General features: G+C 36.3%; 1 protein-coding gene across 7 annotated transcripts in view; it reads left to right on the forward strand.

Moving 5' to 3' along the window:
* The window catches only part of LTBP1 (latent transforming growth factor beta binding protein 1), a 177,988-nt gene that overhangs the window by 101,665 nt on the left and 55,981 nt on the right, over positions 1-20,342 (forward strand). For 2 of the 7 annotated variants that reach the window (XM_042823309.1, XM_042823473.1), the window contains 6 exons: positions 10,378-10,500; positions 11,857-12,024; positions 14,689-14,922; positions 16,927-16,949; positions 17,924-18,023; positions 18,597-18,695. In XM_042823309.1, the coding sequence (XP_042679243.1) occupies positions 10,378-10,500; positions 11,857-12,024; positions 14,689-14,922; positions 16,927-16,949; positions 17,924-18,023; positions 18,597-18,695 (747 nt within the window). The remainder of the gene's footprint in view (positions 1-10,377; positions 10,501-11,856; positions 12,025-14,688; positions 14,923-16,926; positions 16,950-17,923; positions 18,024-18,596; positions 18,696-20,342) is intronic. The other 5 variants (XM_042823790.1, XM_042823635.1, XM_042823393.1 and 2 more) reach the window with 3 other exon arrangements.

Consider the following 20,342-nt stretch of genomic DNA (forward strand, 5'->3'; position numbering starts at 1 on the left):
GAAAAATGTTTCCAGGAAGTTGTTTCCCAGAGCAGCGACAGGATGACAGAGAAGGAGAACATATGTTTCTGGGTAGGAAGGAATTCAGTCTTGCCATGGTAATGTGTGGCAATACAGCAGTACCTGAGAGGCTAGGCATTGTTCTACTGGATTTTGCTAGTTTTATCCAGACAAATTTTTGTACTAAATAACTAATATTGCAAGAAATGTTAGGCTTTAAAGAGTTTGTTTTATTTTTGCTATCATTATCCTGGAAGAAAGAGAGCCATAGACTCTGAAGATAATTGTAGTCGATGCATGGAAACTTAACATGTAACATGCACGGAAATTTAACAGTTTAACCAGAGAGTGGGAGTCAGATAATCCCACTAGGAAGGAGACTGATGATTAACTAAGGATGGGAACAATTTCTTAACTTTCTGGAAAGGGCAGAGGTGGTGACTGCTACAACTTTCTCACTTTGCAGTATTGAGACTTGGGTGGCTTCTCAGTAATTTACTCACCAACATACTCCAAAAATGTGGTACAAATAAGGAAGGACTAGAGAGAAGGAATGCCCATGAAGCAAAGACAGGATTAATAGATTACCATTTTTCTCTCAGAGGGTCAGGATTTTGACCTTTGAGCAGTCATCAGGAAAACTAGCTTCATCTGTGAAAGAGCTGCTTGCAGGGTATATTTCAGTCCTGAAATGGCCATTAACGTGTGCTTCTCAATGGCAAAAATGTCCGCTTTGTGTTTATCTGAAGCAGACACACTTTTCTAAAAGAGAACGGGGCTAACGAAGAAATAGCTCTCTGTCTCAAGAACTTGAGCAAAGCAGCAGGAGTAACTGTGAAGAGAAAAATGTTGAAGCTGCTGGCGAGGGAGTGTTCATTTTTTTGTAATAACCGTTATAATTAAATTGGAAAGGAGCGGCACAGCATGTTCGTATGCAAGTATACATTTTAATTAGATTATTCTTTGCTGAAAGGGTGTGCATGCTGTGCCCATGCTCAGAAAGGGCCAGCACTGCAGACCAAATAATAATGGGGATATATTTCTGAATCTTTGCCTGCAGCTTAAAGAGAGTGCTGTTTTCACCTAAATGTCATCCAACTTTCACTGCCTTTGAAAACTCCAGCCTAAAAGCCTAATTAACCATTTGTTCTACATTGGTTTTGCAGTCAAAAGCCTCCTTAGTTTACAAAGCCTGTGTGGTATAAGCGTGATTAATAACAAGATCCTGAATTTTTTTCCTTTCAAGAGAGTGAGCTAAAGTAATGAATCATTCTTCTCTCTTATGTGTATGTAGGACAACAAAGAGCCATCTGTGGGTATGTTAATTTGAACAGTTCAGTATAATTGCAATCAAGAAAGCTTTTTTCCCCTCAGTAATTATCTTTTCAATTGAATGATTTATTACATGTACACGCCTAGACGCCCTTAGGCTGTCACTGAAGACGATGCAGAGTTTATCAGAGCTGAAAGTTCTTTGTCAAAATACATATATGGTCCTATTTTCTGGTTCCCTGTTTAGAATTATACTTAGTGTTTCCTTCTTCTGCTAATGGTTTTCTTGGAAAACTGAAACAGGATGAAAAAAACAGCTGGTAAAAACAATTTGGATTACTTTTTCAGGAAACGAACGTGTGCCAATAGAGCACTTTTAAAAGTCTTATCTGGAGGACTGGAAAAATACCTGAATATTTGTTGTTTTTCAGTGAAAAGAAAGTTGAACTTTAAAGAAAAGTCCTCATTTGCTTAACATTCCATGTAAATCACACAAAGGAACTAGTATTTATATGTTATTGGATCGAATTCTGCAATGATATGCACTGGGGACTTGAAGCTTTTTTCCCTTGATTTCATCATGATTTAAAATAAATTTTGAAGGTATATTCTGCCCTTCTGCATTTGTCTGTAAAATACAGTAATTTTCTCTTTTTCACGTATATAGATTTTCTTGCTTAAAGGAGACTAGCATCAAAAAATGCCAATTATTGTTGCTTAGTTACTAAGTTAACAAACTTCTTTCAAATAAGTTATTTTATTATGTTAGTATCGTGAAATAAATGTATCTCCAGAAACTGGGCTGGGTTATTATTTGGACATTGATTATGTGTTTGAAACGTCTGGCTCTGCAAATTTGTGTTCCAGTAAATTCCACACAGAAGCACAAAATGATTTGGATTGATTTCTCCTGCTGTTGTTCTGTTAGCACACAGAAATCAGCAGGTCATTTCCTAGAATAAGAAACTGTTATTTTCCCTGTAATTTTTAAACAATATTTTGCAGAAGTTTCATTGCCAACCAAACCTTGTTGTTTGTTTCTTTTGCCTCATCTTGTTCTCTCTAATCAGATTATTATTGAAACAATGATAATAGAACGTTATATATTTCTTGAAATATATATATAACATATATATAAATATATATATTTCTTCTGAACGTTATATATTTCTTGAAATTGAAGATTTTGTAGTGGTTTGCAATGTAAGTTACAGCTGAAACAGTGTTTTCTGAGATGTCAGTAGGTATAGTTGTAACTCAGGATTGTAAAGGGAATGAAAGATTATGCCTTCATATTGCGCCTATTTGAAGACCGTTCAGTCAAGAGCCACTACCAAGGAAGTTTAAAGTACATTGAAATTGAGTAGAACTTCCCTTAAGTTATTATTCCAGCCTTAATTTATAGCTTCAGATACTGTACATATGAAAGACCTTACTGTATGAAAATCTTAACTAATATTATATTACATATTACATATATATAATATGTAACAATATTGCATATTACTAAATAATGTTCAGTGGCTAATTGCTAAGTCATTGCTAATTCAGTCACCCAATACTTTGACAAATTCTAATCAGTATATAATTGAACTATATGGTTTGCTTTACTTTAATGCAGCAAAGTGTCTTAAGAATCTGGGGTTCTTTTTGAAAGATAGGTTGTTTGCTTTGCATCAAATGCAGATAAGGGTTTTCCATTCAGTTTTATTACTTAGTTATTTAAACAAAGGCTGGTCTGCATACCTCCAAGAGGTTTTGAAGAAATTAGAGATCTGATTTCATAGCTAAGTGTAGAGATCCCCCTTCAGAAATTTACTTTTCCATAGTGGTTAGGCCTGGAATCAGATGTGGGCTGCAGATGTTATGACTGCTTGTGTCCTCTGGCACCCAACGCTTGTGACAGAGGATATGAGAAAGCCTACAATGCTTGTTGACTCCTTCCTAGCCACAAGTTTGTCTGAATATTTCAGTGCAGCTATCAGGTCTGTGGTGGCCTGAATAGTCTTTCTGTTTCTACAAGTTCTCTTTCTTGGTCCAGTATTTATAAGAACATCCTGGATATCAAGTTGTCTTAGCTGGAGCTGTTGCATATTTAGTTTTTATGTCCTGTCATCTGTGCAACCACTTGACTCTCAGGCAAGGAAAAAAAAATCTGACTCAGGATCATTTGAAAAAGGTCTTCTAAAATCTGTGATCGGCTGTCTTACCTTTGGACAGCTGCATGGCAATTCACTAGCTTTGCATCTTGATTTTTTTTTTAATTTGCAAAAATAGCTTTTCTCTCAAGTTGTGTTTCTTTGATATTTCAGTCCACCTTTATTCTGAATTCTATAGTAAAAGAAAAATTGAATCTTAAGTTAAATGTTTACACAAAGCTAATTGTTTATTTAGTACTAGCATAAGGAACTAGATTCTTCTTTCTTATTTTTAAACCACAATGCAGAATTTTCTTACCTAAAGAGCTCAGTGAAACAAACAGGGCAAGTCAGCATTAGGGAAAGGGGGAATTTGTTTCGTAGTCAAAAAAAGCCTTAAAAGTTGTGCGGATAGAAATTATGTTCTTCTGTTTATGCACTTTGTGCATAGTGTGACTTTGAAAACCTGAACTTAACATTGTCTTTTGAGGTGGATTTGTTGAGGTTGTTACCGAAGTCACATACCAAATACGTAAAGTAGAAAAAGCATTGTACAAAAATGAGATCTGTTTCGTAAGGGAGGTCAATTAATACTGAAAGACTTCATAGTCATTGTCAGCCTTTTTTCTCAAGTTCTTATGTGTCTCAATTCAATATATTGTAGAGGTTTTTTAAATCCAATTTCGATAGCTGCTACTGTCACTCAAAGTTATCAGTGGTCCTGTAAAGGTTGACTGCATTCTTCACGTGAATGGCAGCAATGATTTCTTTCAAAAAACGCTGAAAAAAAAAACCAGAAACAAACAACAACAACAAAAGAACAACAACAACAACAAAAATTCACAACAAACTATCTCAGTTTATATTTGCTTTGTTATATTTTCAAAATTTGTGTAGTAACCTCTGGTTGTTTCTTGAACTTGCAGACTGTATTTCTTGTGCAAAAATATTTTCTTTAAAATGAATGCTGTAGATTTAAACCACATAGTCTCACATGATCACTGCTTTGACCAGAATGCATTAATAAACATGGACATTCAGTTCTAGAATTTTGTTTTTAACGTAAATGCTTAAGTGTGGTTAAATACTTCAAGCTGTGATGATTTTGATGAGTATGAATTCAGTGCATTAAAAATGGAGATGAAAGAATGAATTTCATTTTGTAGGAAAGAATGTTTCAAATTCCATTTAGTCTGTAACCAAATATGGGCCTCTGTTGCTATCTGAAAAGGGTAGACAGTGTCTTTGCTCCTCCAAGTGAGGTACAAGGCTGAAGAGGGAGCAGACAGCTTTGCACCACCTTAGTGCTTTCTGTGATTCTGCATTAGGCCAGCTGGGTCTGGGTGGTCTGAAGAGCTGCTATAATGGTTAACATAGCCAAAACTCAGTGAAGTCCTTTTGCTAAATACTCTTACATCTGGAGGCTGCCAAAGGGAAATGCTGCAGGGTTGATATTCCAACCATCAGCTTATGTACATTGGTCTCCAGCAGAACAGCTCTCTGCTAATCGACTAATCCCTTTGCAACATTTAACTTGGCTGTAGTGGACATCAGGCTTGGTAGGCTGTGTTGAGCTGTTAATATGTCAAAGGCTATTAAGCTCTGAAGCATTTTCATTTCTGCTTGCAGAAGAATCCAAATCAAGTATTTCAATAAATGGGCAAATTACAAAGGAGGCTACTATAGCTTTGTGATGCACCATGGCTCAGTGTGCTTTACAGGAACCAAGCAAAGCATATTGTTTCAGCAGTAAGTGACAAGTCCCTGGATGTAAGTAGGCACAGGAATTTTTCTTAGGACTTGGTGTTTACACTTGGCATAGTTTGTTATCCTTGGAGAAGGAATACTCAGGCTACATCATGGTGTCATTAATCCTGGAACGAACCTGAAATGATTCACTTCCTGAATGCGATTGAGTTAGGCATGCCATTGCACGAGAAAAGATAGGAGAATGTAGATTTCCAGTAAAGAGCTGAAGTAGTGTCAAAGAACAGCTGTTGCAGCCCCAGGAGTGTTTTGACCTACTTTAGAAGCAATTGTAGCAATTAGGAATGCAAGCAGAAAAAGAGAAGGTAATACCTCCTGCAATATTTCCTCCCTTTCAGCACAGATTTTTTCCATCTGCTGGCATACAGGAAAGAGAGGGTGATTCTACTGCACTGTGACCTTTTGTACACAATATCTATACAGTAGCCAGAGGGAAATTTCCTGTTATGCCAACTGCTTTTTTAAAAGTTAAATACCTCAGAACAGAATTTGACTTTTCTAGCCTCCCATCCTTTCAGAGTACCATTTCATGTATTTTCTTCTCAATTGTCAGTATTCCCCAATGTACAGTGCATGTAATGAGCTGAATAAATATATAATCAAATTACATATTTGAGTAACAGAGCCTGACCTTCAGAATATAGACTGAAGTGCTGAAAAGCCACAGGACTTTTTAATCTTTAAGCAAGGAAGAACTTTCGGAGAAAAGTAAACAAAGTTTACTTTTTTTTTTTCTTTTCTTTCTTTCTCCTGTAAATCATGGTTACTGGAAGAAAATAATGTGTTTTATGATGTCTGCACTTAGACTAGTGATATTGAATTTGCTGTTGTGATGTGCACAACATGTGATTCCAAATGTGTATATGTGCTTATGGCTAAAAACAGGTCTGTTCTTCATCTAAATCTGTTAACTATTTGTGGAATAGGATTCTGGTGATGTGCTTTCAGAACGCCTTTGTGTTTTGGCGTATTTTTAATGTGATTCCTTTGAGTTCCCCTTTTTAGAAATCAGCAAGGACAAAAAAGCAAGTAAAGTAAACAGTATTTCATTATTTTAAATTTGATATTTTATTTATCCATTCATTTCCATCTTTTAGTTACTAATATATGCAAAGGTTTTTGAAGATGAAACTATTTTCAGATTCAGAAAAATGTTGTATGGTAATTATCATTTTTTATAACTAAGTCAATGTTAGCGTGTGCTTGTGTAAATGAATAACATTTTAAACTGTTCTCATCTTCCTCCTTTGCTTCTGATAGATTTTGTGGTGGTTTTTTTTGTTGTTGTTGTTTGGTTTTTTTTTAAGTATGAAATTAACACTTGTCATGTAAACAGGCAAACATTCAGTTAAGAAGTGGCTGCTACTTTTTTCCCCCAGGAAATGCAACAGCAACGTGATTCATTAAGGCACTGCATTTTCTAAGAGCAGGTTACCTGTCACTTAGTAGACCTATAAAGAAACTATGAAAAAAAGGTGTCAAATGCTAATTGTTGTTGAGAGATTTTTAAGCTCTTAGGAAGATTGTGAGATAGGCCAACAGCATTTCAAGTGATTGACTTGCAACATCTGGGTTGTTTAAAGACTGCGATGCCTCTCGCGGACAGCGTGGTAGCTAACCTCACTAAATATCAAGATGTTTGCTTGGATGAGGGTATGGAAGGAGCTGGGATTTATGCTAATCAGTATGCTACTGCAGCATCATTGTCAAGTCCAGCTATGGTAAAACTTTCGTACATTACTATGGGTAGGTAAGAGTGGGATCATCAACAAAGACTCTGGGATGGCACACGGCTTCCGTTGCCACTATAACAGAAGTAAAACTTTCGTTTCTTGTCAAACACTCAGGGAGAGGAACCACCTAATCTAGGAGTGCAGAGTGCTAAGGACCTCTCCCATGTGTTTGGCATGCATAAAACTAAATAACAGCAAACAGTAAGGCGCAGTATAAAATGACATTGATGCCAATGCAGTTTATACTCATTGAGCAGGGTCAAATCGTTCACTTTGCCAAGCAGCAACTCCAACAAAATCAACACTTTATCAATTCCTTAATTATGCATAACAGCACCTACTGTGAGAGATTGTGGTAAAGCCATGCCAGGTGCAGTGTGGAAAAAGCTCCTCGCATTACCTTTTTTCTTAGTTGTCTCTAGTTTTTACAATGGGGCAAACTAATTCTCATTGTTTTTAAAATCCATATTTATATATATATGTATGTATATATATGTGTGTGTGTGTATATATATATATATATATATATATATACATACAAGAGATGGATTTTAAAAAATAAAATCTTTTAATTTTGAACCAGATTTTTTTCCTAGCTGCCTGAATAAGTTGATTCCAGTGCAGTTTGCACAGCTGGACTGGCTGGCAAGTGGTAAGAAACATTTTGGGTTGGTGACATTTAACAACAGCCTGAAATGAAATTGATAAGTCTAAAAGAGATTTTTCCACACATAGGTTCTAAAAACTTTTCTCATGTTTTTGGAATTTTTTTTTTGTCTGTTTGTTTGTTTTTGTTTATGGTTTATTTGGGGTTTTTTTTGAGAGAGAAAGTTTGAAATTTGTAATCAAATTCTGGCTTGTTTCTGTTTAATCCCCAGATAGGCTTGTGCAATTCAACGTAGAGTGTCAGCTCTAATTCTGTGAACTCATCCAGAAAACATGACTTGGCAAAGACTATAATTAATATAATTAACTTAATTATAATTGAATTCAGCTGAGGCATCAGAGCATGCACAATGAAGGCAACATAAAAAGTTAGACAAATTTAGCAAGAGGAATGTCCATACCAGGAACTGTGGAAAGCTGTGGAGGGAATATTCATTGCTATTTACCTGTGTTTTAAGCTGAGCACATGGCAGTGCTCACATTAAATACCAATAACAGAGTGTACATGAGTGGGGTCTCTGTAGTACAGACAATCCAAGACAATATTTTTAAATACTAGGCATTCAAGAATATTTTCTCCAGAAAGAATTTTAATAGAGACAGTAATAGCGGCTTTGGTGAGGTTTTTTTATAGAACTGAATCATTTGGGAAGGAAGATGATTGTGTATTTATGAACAACAAGGAGATGGCTTCTTCTTTGCAATTTGGACACCTTACTAAACCATGGTATGGAACCTTCATTATTAGCAGGCAAAACTGTAAAATGTGATTTTCTCAGAGTACTGCTGATGTATTTGATACATATCAGTGCCTGCTTTTCTCAGCAGCAACACGGCATAAAGTTCTAGGCTGTTTTTTTTTCTTTATTTGTTTTAAAAGCATTTTGAAGAATTTCGGGACTGATCTGAGGATGACAAGGCAGTGGCACAGCTGCCTGAAGAAGCTGTGGGTGCCCCATCTCTGGTGGGATTCAAGGACAAACTGGATGAGGACCCTGGGCGGCTGAGCTGGTGGGTGGGAACACTGCCCACAGCAGAGAGTTGGGACTGTAGATGGTCTTTAAAGTCCCTTCCAACCCAAGCCTTTCTATGGTCTAAAATTCCAGTAGGTTTCTACAGCACGTAGAAAATTCAACAGTAGATTCTGAGTGTTTCAGTATTTGCTTTATATTAGCTTCTTGGTCTTTTGTAATAATATCTATATCTTCCTTGTTGAGCCTGATATGTTGAAAATGGAGAGTACAATACATGCATTCTTCCTAAGAACTTTGCAGCAGTGTCAGTATGTTTCTATTTTGGGATTTTTCAGGAATGTCTTCAGTTTGTGGACTGTTTTATTTAGCTCATTCCCCTTAATAGTCACAGAAAATACGATATTGAAACAGTGATGGTATTTCCTTTTGGAATCAGTTGGCACTCTGTAGATTCTTTCAGTCCTGTTATAAGATTTCAGAGCAAAATAATGAACCTAATTAGACTAAGCAACTGAAGAAGGTGTCTAAAAATTTTCAAGTGCATTAAAACAAGTCCAGTTGACATCTTCTGTATAAGCGAAATTCATAAACAATATACTGCTTATATGGAATACCTTCCTGCTCAGATTGGATGCGTCAAAGCATAAACTGCTCTAGTTAAAGATCTTTAGAGTATTTCAGCAGTTTTTTCTTCTCTTTTTTCCTTTACCATTCTCCTTTTTCAATAGTCTGCTCCCTCTGGGGTCAGAAGGTCATACAGTCTGGGAATTTCACTGAGTAATTCCTTTGAGGCAGAGCTGATCTTTTATAATTTGTGTTGTTTCCATTGTATTTCATCCAAAGTTACTGAATATAAATTATCAACCTTGTCAATTGTGGCTAAGTGCATAGAGGTGAAGTCAGTGTCAAGATTAGTTTGGGTACAGTAGTGGAAAAGCTAAGGGATAAGATCAGCACTGAATTTGCTACTGCTATTCTGTTGTGCTGTGAATTTAAGTCATATCATAACACACTGACAGACAGGTAGTCAAACCTGTGGAGTAAAATGAAGGCAGTAATGTGAAAGATTTTAAAGATGCTTTCTGTAGGTTTCCAAAAGCTAATTCCAGCACACCTGTTACATTTTACAAATTCAGTTTCTTATCATCATTGATCATCATCATTGATCGCAACATACGATATCATCAAACCTGTGAAGAGTTCATAAAAACTAAGAGGAAAGTTAATATGTATTATGTACTTTGCTATGTACTTTAATGGTCACTACTACCTAATTTCCAAAAGGCAGACTGAAATGTCAGACTTGTGCTCAAATCTTCTCTATACAGCAGTGTAGGCAATTTTTCCTAGCTTAGTCTTGTGTTGGATTAATGTGCATAAACATTTTTAAGTAGATGTATTTCAATGTGCTTCTGCTATTCTTCTTAGAGATAAGCCAGGACAGACAAATTATGGTCTTGTGCTTGCCTTTGCTTTCCTTCAGTCCCTTCTTTTCCTTCTTTCTGAGATTTTCATTATTGGTGCAGACCTACATTGTTACTGTCTCCTGGAATAAAATGCTAGTTTGCCTGACTTGGTTACAGCTGGTATCTAGATGATTGTCTAAGAGTAAGTAAATTATGGATCCAATACCAGACATGATAGAGACCTGAATGCATGAGACATTAGAGAATAATTCAGTGACACCCTGGAAGAGACAGTGTCACAACCAGCCTGGTAACAGCAAACTTCATCAAACAAGTCTCAGCAATTGTTAAGTATTGTGAACTTATGTTCCTATGGGTGCAATCCTGTTTCAGTATCTGATTATTTTGAATTTTTCCACAGATATCAATGAATGTCAGTTACAGGGAGTGTGCCCTAATGGTGAGTGTTTGAATACCATGGGCAGCTACAGATGTACCTGCAAACTGGGATTTGTGCCAGATCCTACCCTTTCAAGATGCATAGGTGAGTAATAGTGCAGATCTAAGTACTGAAATAGATGCTTAGTTGCAATTCATTATGAGAGTTTATAACTGACACTTACTGCTCCAAGCTGTACTTGTCTTTTTTCATGTTCTCTTATTCAACTTGTTTAGCCAGTCTGAGCACTCATACTTCTTTTTTGTCTCTTTCCTGGAAGCCCTGGACCATCAGCCATCCAGATTCTTGTCCTGTTTTTCCTTTCTCAAAGCCTTCAAAAGACTGATTCAGTCTCTTACCCTCTTGAGTCTTTCTCACCAGTGTGTAATTATTTTTCACATTTTTTTCCCTTTCTGTTATTTCCCCAGCCTACGTCAGCTCTGTACCTACACTCTCCTCTTCCGTCTTTGCAGCTTTAGCCTGGGTAGTTTCCATTATGGTTTTATGGAAGGCTGAAAGGCCTCTCCCTCACACACCTCTCTTTTCTTCTTTGAGAGTTTTGAAATCCCCATGTTGTAAAAGCATTGGAGCTTTTAGGGGTGGAAGACTGCTACACATAGTGTTGATGTAAGCAAAACTGCATATTTTTCCAAGTCTGAGCTATAGACATTTTTGCCTTAGATTTGTGAAGTATAATAAAATCAGGTTGAAGCAGACAGACTGCAGCAGTTCAAACGGGTTAAGTACAATGAAATTTAAGTGGGAGAAAAATGTTTAGTGTGTTAAGTGCTAGGGAAGATGAGTAATTGGTATTGCTCATTTCACCATTTATTGTCAATGAAACAAAACATCTTCAAATCTAAACCTCAAGGTATGACCAAAAGAATGTGGATTATATTAGGTATCTTCTTATCATTTTTATTTTACTCAATTTTTTAATTTCGAAAGGAATAGACATTTTACTTTACAATCTCAGTAACCCAATGTGGGTTTTTATGTGGGGCTGAGAAGTAACTTTGAACAATTTTCAGAACTTCTGTTTTATTTAAAGTGTAAATTATATTCCTGTGTTGCCCTAGCAAAGCAGATAATCCAATGCTTCCATCAGTGTGGTACAATAGCAGATTTTAACTAGTGTTCTAGTATGCAGTGCAAAATTATATCTATGCAGTGTGCCCAGTGGAATTCTGCACAGAGCTCCTGGTTAACATTCTGGGCTTGAAGATTAAGTGCAAAATGCATGCTATGAGATCAGGCTGGATAGTAGTGCAGACAACATTAGTAGCTAGAAAACAGGAACAATGAAAAATACTGTTTCTACACATGTACAAGTCATAGAATTATGGAGCATTAATAAGAAAAAAAAGCATAAATAAGATAAAGCAACATAGATTCAGCAGCCATGTAGATACATGTTGGAAACAGTGAACAGTACCATCCTCTCTTCCACTTCCATTGCAGCTGATAGTCCTATGGTTGCTGAAGAGAAAGGACCCTGCTACCGGTTTGTCAGTGCAGGAAAGCAATGCATGCATCCTCTTTCTGTGCAGCTCAGCAAGCAGCTTTGCTGTTGCAGTGTTGGAAAAGCCTGGGGCCCAAACTGTGAGAAGTGCCCCCTTCCAGGAACAGGTAAGAACCACTCTTTAAAATTAAAAAAAATTTGTTACACATGCTTTTTAAAATAAAATAATAATAATCTAATAATTGATTTGAAAATAAATTGTAAGTGTCTGTCAGTAAATTAGGACTGTTCTGTTATTACAGTTTCTCTGTGATAGTAGAATACTTATGTACTTCTTAAAGGCACAGGTGAAAGGATGATAGCATTTGATAGTTAAAATTGCTGGTCACTGCTTCAGAGTTCTTTCTGTTCTCTGACTTTGCCTAAAAATTAAATGACCAAACTTGGAGTCTGGTAAAAATTGGTATATATTGTGGCTTGTCCAAGTATATGGTCAAATTAATATCTTTTAAAACATCATTGAATATAACTTATTGTGACACATATAATGTCCCTCCTGATCAGTATTTCAACACAGATATTTGTTTTGTAATTTACTCTTCATACCAAATCTGCTGCTGAAGATGTCACTGTTATATACAAATAATGCATCTTTCTGGAATACTGTAAGGATTCAGATTTTGAAAAGTAACTAATGGTTCTGGGAAATCCACGGCTAACAGAGGTGCAGTGAAAGTAACAGGTTCCTTACTTCGTTAAGCTGGGCTTATGGAATGTAATGGAAATAACCACAGTTTTCGAGTATTTCAATTGATATTTAAAGCCATTATTTCTCATTATTGGGTTGCTAGTTTGCTGATTATGATTTTGAATTCCAGCTTCATTTCAGATAATATTTCTTATAACCTTTTAATGAAGCAAAATGCATTTTCATCAAGTGACTAGCAATGCTAATGTAAATGCTTTATAAGAATATTGCATGAGACTTCATGTCCAACTCCATATATTCTGGAGCCGAGAATATATCTTTTTTTTTTTTTTTTTTTTTTTTTTTTTTTTTACAACAGTGACTGCTTTCTTGTCATAACAATACATCATTTAATATGATACTGATATTTTAATGGCTGTTCTTAATGTAAAGACTTGGGAGAAAATCTGTGAGTAGAAAGTTTTGATGAGCTATGTGGGAAACACTTTTCCCATTTCATGGCGACTTTTGTTGTTTAAAAACATGTTCCTTTTTGTAACAGGTTAAATTCATAATGATCTTTCAGAGTTTTCAATGAAAAATGTGTGAAAGTGGGGTGTTCCAGAATGGGGTAATGTATTTACTGCAGCATCCCATGTTATTGTAAGAGTCACTGCATTTAAAAATCATCATCTCTTTCTGATATCTTTTAAAATATTTGTATGAAGTAGGCCAGTTCTACAGAGAGACTGAAAACGGCCAGATTTGTATATGCAGGTGTTGAGAGCACTTTTATGAGTTATGTGAGAATCAAGTCCACCTTTCTATTTTGCATTTGAGGGAATATGACTCCAATTAAGATTCCCTATACCGACATCCAAAGGGATGGGTTTCAAATTGTCTGTCTGTCTTCTGTGACCAGAACTCTCACCTTCAATTGGGTGTTCTTCTGCCAAAATTTGATATTAATGTTTCCCAAAGTATTTCATTATTTTGAATCCACTAGATTTAATCAGTTTCACCTTTCATCTTTCTCTAGTACTAATATACTATCTGTAGTCACTGCAAATATATCATTTGTAGTCAAAAATCTGTAACTTAGTATATAATTCAAATACTTCATTGATGAGGTATCTATAGCAAGTATTTTGTGTTTTTCTTTTAGATTCTAATTTCTTTTTTAACCCTGGTGTGTTTTCAAAGCAATATTTGTAAATCTACCAATGTCCCACCCTGTACATCCCTTAAGAAATTGTAAGAAATCACGTCAGGCACTTGGAAGGCTACATCTGTGGTGTTTCATCCTGACATGGGCTTTACCTATAGCAATGAGAACAAAGAAGCAGTGCCAGACTCCTAAAGTCCCTTGTCTCTGACAGGAGCATAACTGTTATCTTTGGTGGGAACAAAGCCTTCCACTAGGACTGCAAAACCTGATGCTCGTGTAGAACATTTGCACAGATTAGAGCAAGTTCTGCTGCCTGACTTTTGTTATCTTGCAATATACCAGCCTTCTAAATGAGATTGTTGCCCCTCTCTTCCAGTCGTGATTTGGTTTTACTTTTTTTTTCTTTTTTTTTTTTTTTCCCATGATCCTCATCCAGCTCACTGAGGTCTTTAGGAGGACTCACTTGTTTCAGTACAATTTGCATCAGGGCTGGTATGAGACTTCTAATGGGTATCACATGGGATATTGTTTCTGATTGATACTCTTCCGTTCCTTTAGTACAAGAATTATGAGACTCTTTTTCTTTAGTTTCTGCAAAAAAGGAGTGACAAATAGTAATTTTCATTCCTTATGATAATGGCAATTTGCATATTTAAATTTGCACTCAGGATGTACTGTTTGGAGAAGATTAATTTTAAAAATGATCTTGATAGATCATAATGATGGATTAAACATAACTGAAGAAAGATGTTAAACTGTAGTGGAAACCTAGGAATAAGCATCCGGAACATGCTTTTGGGAGAACGTTCAGTCATACTAGTATGCAATGCAGTTTCTCTTTAAATATTTTTTGAAATAAAAATGTGTATACAGTAGCAGATTAAATTTATTAGTGGTTTTCATTATGTTTTCCACTATGTCAACATATTGCACTTTTAGACTCCTAAAAGGAATATTTTCCCATCCCAAATCTAGCTGCTTTTAAGGAAATCTGCCCTGGTGGAATGGGTTATACGGTTTCTGGCCCTCACAGAAACAAGCTATATCATCACCCTGCAGTTAGAGTACAGCCACCTGTCATTGGCAAGACCCCGATTACTCAACCTGTTGCTAAAGGTACTTCTCCTCCACCTCTCCCAGCAAAGGAAGAGCCGGTGGAGGCACTGACCTTCTCACAGAAAAGTGAGCCTGACATGGCTGTGCAAGAAGGTGAGAGTGGGAAAATTCAGTCTTTCTATTTTTCTGTGCATGTGTCTTCAGTGGTATGTTTCTTTGCACAGTAGCTGTGTACAGCTCAGGACAAAGGAGTCACTTCCCAAGGCAGATCATTCCGTGTAATAGATGATTTATCTTATGGGATAGATTTCTGGAGTTACGTATAGCTCCCACCATATGCTGAGAGCACTACGGAAAGAGAGAAATTGCTTTAGTCTGATTAACGTTTATGATAAGAAATAGCAAATGTATGATGTGTAAAGGTGTTTATCATCTCTAAAATATAACAAAGGACTCAGCTCAGGTTTTGATTCACTGATATTTGGGAGGCAGGGTGAAGGGCTCATTAGTATCTCTGTAGAATAGCACCACCTGATTTGGGCATGCCTTACCAGCCTGTGGCCACATTTCATCCCCCTCAGCTGTGCACTCCCTCAGCCTGACCACTTTGGACTGTTTAATGGTTAGATGATTCCCTTACTTATGTTCTTGCAGACTCTTTGTGGTTTTCTACAAGCTCTGCTAAGAACTTCTTAAGTTCTCTAAGAACAGCTGCAATTGCCCTGAATTTGAAACAAAGACAGAAACAAAGAAATGCAGAAAGCAACGCTATTGCAGATACACAGCCAACAAATTTAGCATGATCTAATTATAAGCAAGCAGAAATACTTTCCTGAAAAACCTGCTGATACAGAGTGCATAATAAGTTATTTCCAAGCAGTAGCTACTTATCTGTATGTCTGGCCATTACTAGAAAGAGTTTCATTCAGTTGATTTTGCAGAGTTCTATGCAAGAGGAGTTATTTCCTGTTAGAATCAATGCTCCTGGTTTTGCTTTTGGGGAAAAAAAAAAAAAAAAAATAGTGCTAAACTGAATCTGAGAGAATAAATCATTCAAATGTGCAGGATTGTATAATCTCAGATATGCCTTTGGGTCTTTCTCTGTTAAAAAGTGGTGTATCGTTTCCTCAAAGATCAATTTAGCGATGAGAAGCATTGCCATGTTCTGGTAAATCATGAAACACAGAATCTGACAAAAAGAGGTTTAGTTTTAAAAATAATTTAAAAGGTAAAAGCCCAAAACCACCTTCACAAATGCTTGCTGTGAGTCAGTCATGACACACGTAAATGGTTGAACTTCATATTCCATTTTGGGATGTGTTCAGATTTTGAAGTTTTGAAATTTTATTAGCAGGTCTCCCAGGTCTGCTAGTCAGCCTCCCCTGCTAATACTGAAGAGACTGAAGTGCAAAGAGGGATATGTTTGATTTTTTCTCCTATGGAAAATGTTGATTTTCAAGTGAAAAACATTCCTAAAAGGTCATATAGAGGCATACAGATTTTCATCAACAAAAGGCAAATTCGGGAAAAAAAAAAAAAAAAAAAAAAAAAAAAAAAAAAAAAAAAAAAAAAAGCAAACTGCAGTGGAAAATGAAAAGTTGCATGACATTTCTACTCCTCTTTCCTAAAAGCGAAGTAATTTTTTTGTGAAAAACAAGACAAAAATACTTTTGCTTACATTAAAAAAAATCTACTTCAACATGTTTTTCTTTAACAATGAATTTGTAACAGATTTTTACTGATTATTTACATGTCACTATGATAATGGAATTAACTAACCTTTAAATAACCACAGATGCTGATATTACCTAAGAAATTGTAAGAGTTTAGTCAGACAATAAATTACAAATGAGTTTCTTGAATTGTTTTGAAGGAAAAAAAAAAAAAAAAAGAAACCTGTAAGAAGGCTGAATGCTAAGTAAATAATTATAAGCATTGATTGGTGTGCAGAATCCTTGATGGTTGCAGGTTAGTTTTTACATTTGTTTTAGGAACATTACTTCAGTTTTTCAAAATTTTGGAATAAGGATGGAGTCTGAAAGCTTTCTGTAATGGTAACAACCATCTTCAAATGTGATAGTAGTTTAAAATTGAATGGTGTAAGTTGGTGCTATGTGAAGATTGATTAATTTTCTTTTTTTTTCTTTCTGGTTTTAGTGGCAACTGCAGCCCCCGATCAGGTAAAACATCATGTAATATGTGTAGGAATTAGAATGTCTGCAATGTGTGCAATCTATGATACAGTAACTCTGAAGAGCATTTAGGGGTTGTGGGGAACAAGCAACTCTTTTTGAACAAAAAGTGCTCGTGATATCATACATGAAGAACAGGCAAATAGGGGAGTGCAGCAAATAAATGACTTCAATCTCCTCCTTTGCTGTTGGTAAAGTTCTGTATTGTTCTGTCTGATCCTGGAGTCTGTATTTTAAGGAGGATATTGAAAACTGCAGGCAGTATGAAGGAGAGGCACTGATGACTGACCTACGACTACAGAAAGTGAGTTAGAGGCGAACAGCAGGAAGCTGTGAGGACTGTTTGTGATGCCTGCCTGAGCGACTCATTAATACCTACTTCAGTTGCATAGTTTTTTAGGATCGAAATATGTTTAGCAGAGAACAGGTGCTTATTTGTTTTTAGGTCCTCCATTCTGGAAGTTTTAGGTCATCTCTGCTGAAGATCATAGGATCCATTATGAATAACTGCAGCTGTGCTTCATACCTTTTTCCTAAAGGCTTACAAGCATCTAACACAGAAATCTGATGTTCAGAGCAATAGTTAAGAGAGAACCTTTCACAGTTGTCAAGGATTTACAGATGTGACTGTATACTTTTATGTGATGCTGAATTTCAATTAAATACTGTTTTTAAGCAATTAAAGACCAGAAGATGGAGAACTATGGAGTGATGAAGCTAAAGATAGGATTAGAATCTCCATGAAATGGCTCCTTCAAATAAAACCAGTCTTAATTTGAATGCCATTGTTTAAAAACAGTATTCCTTGTTCTTTAATATTTATATTGATGATTAATTACTAGCTATCCAAAACCTCTCATGGGAGAATATTAACAGTTTCTCAATCCAGGAGTTCGTGGTTTCTTGTGATAGCTGAATTAAGACAGCATTTTCAGAAAGTAAATTTCTAATTATTCTTTCAGGAATTAGTTTCACTTGATCAAGAAAAGCAAATCCTAGAACCTGGACAGCCTCAGCTTTCTCCTGGAATTTCAACTATTAACCTGCATCCACAGTTTCCAGGTAACTTGTCTTTCACTGAAGAGTACTTGCAACTCTTTAAAGAATGGGAGAATAGCAATGGTAACAGAGTAATTGCTTAATAAGCAATTTTTCCATGAGCAGAAAGGGTGGAAAAAAAGAAACCAGCCATGGAAGCTGAAGCAGGATGAATTGAGAGGTTGGCATTGTTTGGGTGCTATGCAAGTGTCAAATGTGAAACAAAGATATGCTGTAGACAAAAGTGATATCCTGGAGTGAGTATGTGAGATTTGAATGTCAGCAGAGTTAAAGCCTTATAATCCACTCAAGAGAAAACTTAATGAGTGCCTTCTTGTAGAAGTAAGTGTAACTTCAAATGCAGATTTTTTCTGTTCTTGCTTTCTTCAGCACCTCAGTTTTTTTCAGAAATGTAAAATGGTAGAATGATGGCTACCCAGTTACACTATTTTTTTCTACGCCAGATCTAAGCAGAATAAACTAGTGAAAAGCCTCATAGTATCTGGCTAGTTCAGTATCATGTGTAGATGGTCTGAGGATTTAGGAATGGTTTGTTTGTTTTTTATATATGATTGATTTCCATTCTATGTCACACAGTAGTGATTGAGAAAACATCTCCTCCTCTGCCTGTTGAAGTTGCTCCTGAAGTCTCTACTTCGAGTGCAAGTCAAGTAATTGCACCTACTCAAGTTACAGGTATTGTGCTTCCTTTTAAGTACTAAAATAAGTTAAGAAATGACTGAATTCCTGACATAGTAACTTGTTCCACATTACTTCAGAATTAGAACAGCTAAGACAATATTGCGGTAGAACAGAAAGAAGTACTCTATGGAGAGGTGGGAAGAAAAAGTACAGAAATTAGGGTGCTGTCACCAGAGCCTGGAACAGGCCCTCCCAGGATTGTGATTTTTGTGGCCGCAAATACATGGTAGAAACAAAAATGAGTAATTCCACCTCATACTGCCCAATCTGCAATTGCAGAGTAATGTGTATTGTAGTATAGTAATGTGCAAAGTAATGTGAATTATTGACTCATGAACAGCAGAGACAAATATGCATTTACAGCATTTTCAGTGGTTTAAAAAGATGCACAACTCTATTTTGATGTGTTCAAAGGAGCTGTGATTTATAACTGGAGTTTCTAGGCACTACAATAATTCAGAAAATAAAAGTAAGACTATACAGTCAGTGAGGTGAATAGTATCAAGCAGAACAGGTATGGTCAGTCTGGTGTATGCCCTGTCTGAGCTTTACAGACTAGCCAGGCTGTTGGAGGTGGAGTGTTCAAAAAGTGACAAGAGGAACATCCTGATGCAAGCTTTGCTCTTAGAAGAGTACTCAGCAGCAACCAGATAGATACAGTAGACAGTGGAGTAGTAAAGTCTAGTGTTACATTGTCCAGAGGTAGAAGTTGAATGTATAAAAGTTGAGGAAGTGAGACTGAAGAAGTGTATGCATTTTTATTTTTTTTTCCCCTTCAAGACCATGAAGAGACCTCTGCAGGTAGAGAATATGACTAACGTTAGATACCGGTAAAGGTGTTGAGTGGGTGAGCAAAAGAAACACTGAGGAGCAATATCACATTATACTGTGAGCTACTAAATCAAGGTTTGTGGACTAAATAAATTCCAATTCAGGACTGAAAAAAACAAGAGAGATTATGTCAGGCTCCAGATGTGATGATGGATGGTGAGTTTTCATCCACAGGCTGTATTCCTTCTGGAAAACTGTGGTAGAAGTGATTTTTTGTCAGTGACAGAGAAGGATTATACGTGAGCTAAAACTCTTGTTGTTATCCCCATTTTGTCCTTCGACAGAGAAGGCAGCTTTTAGAAAGCATCAGAAACCATTTTAGATATCTGGGACAGAAAATCTCCCAATTAAAGTGGATTACAAAAGACCCTTTCTCTTTGAAACTGAAGCGGACTATTTCCGATGTGATCTTGCAAGAACTGCAAACTGTGGGCTGTTCTTTGAAACTTCCAGCATTTCCTTTCTATCTATACTCATTTTTTCCGTACATGCAGGTTGTGTGAGTGAGTCTTCTTTTCAGGTCTTCTGTCTTGTTTGTGGAGCTGTCCTGTCTGCTGTCCTGCGGAAGTTCACTACATTTTAATATCAAAATGTTGATTAACCAGAAAAAAACTACTTACATTTTTAAAAAGCAACCAGTTTAAGAGACCGTCTGTGGAAATTCCCAGAATTTAGTGTGTTACATGTGTGGATGGAAGCCAATTTTGCCACAGTTTACTTACAGCATTTATAACTGTAGGATTTTTCTCAACCATTTCTTATACCAGGGAGGGCTTGCCAGTATGAGAGATGCTAGAATTATGCCATGAT

Source organism: Centrocercus urophasianus, unplaced genomic scaffold (genome assembly GCF_019232065.1).
Source record: "Centrocercus urophasianus isolate 14NV4802_14NV808 unplaced genomic scaffold, USGS_Curo_1.0 seq_10, whole genome shotgun sequence".
NCBI classification, from domain to species: domain Eukaryota; kingdom Metazoa; phylum Chordata; class Aves; order Galliformes; family Phasianidae; genus Centrocercus; species Centrocercus urophasianus.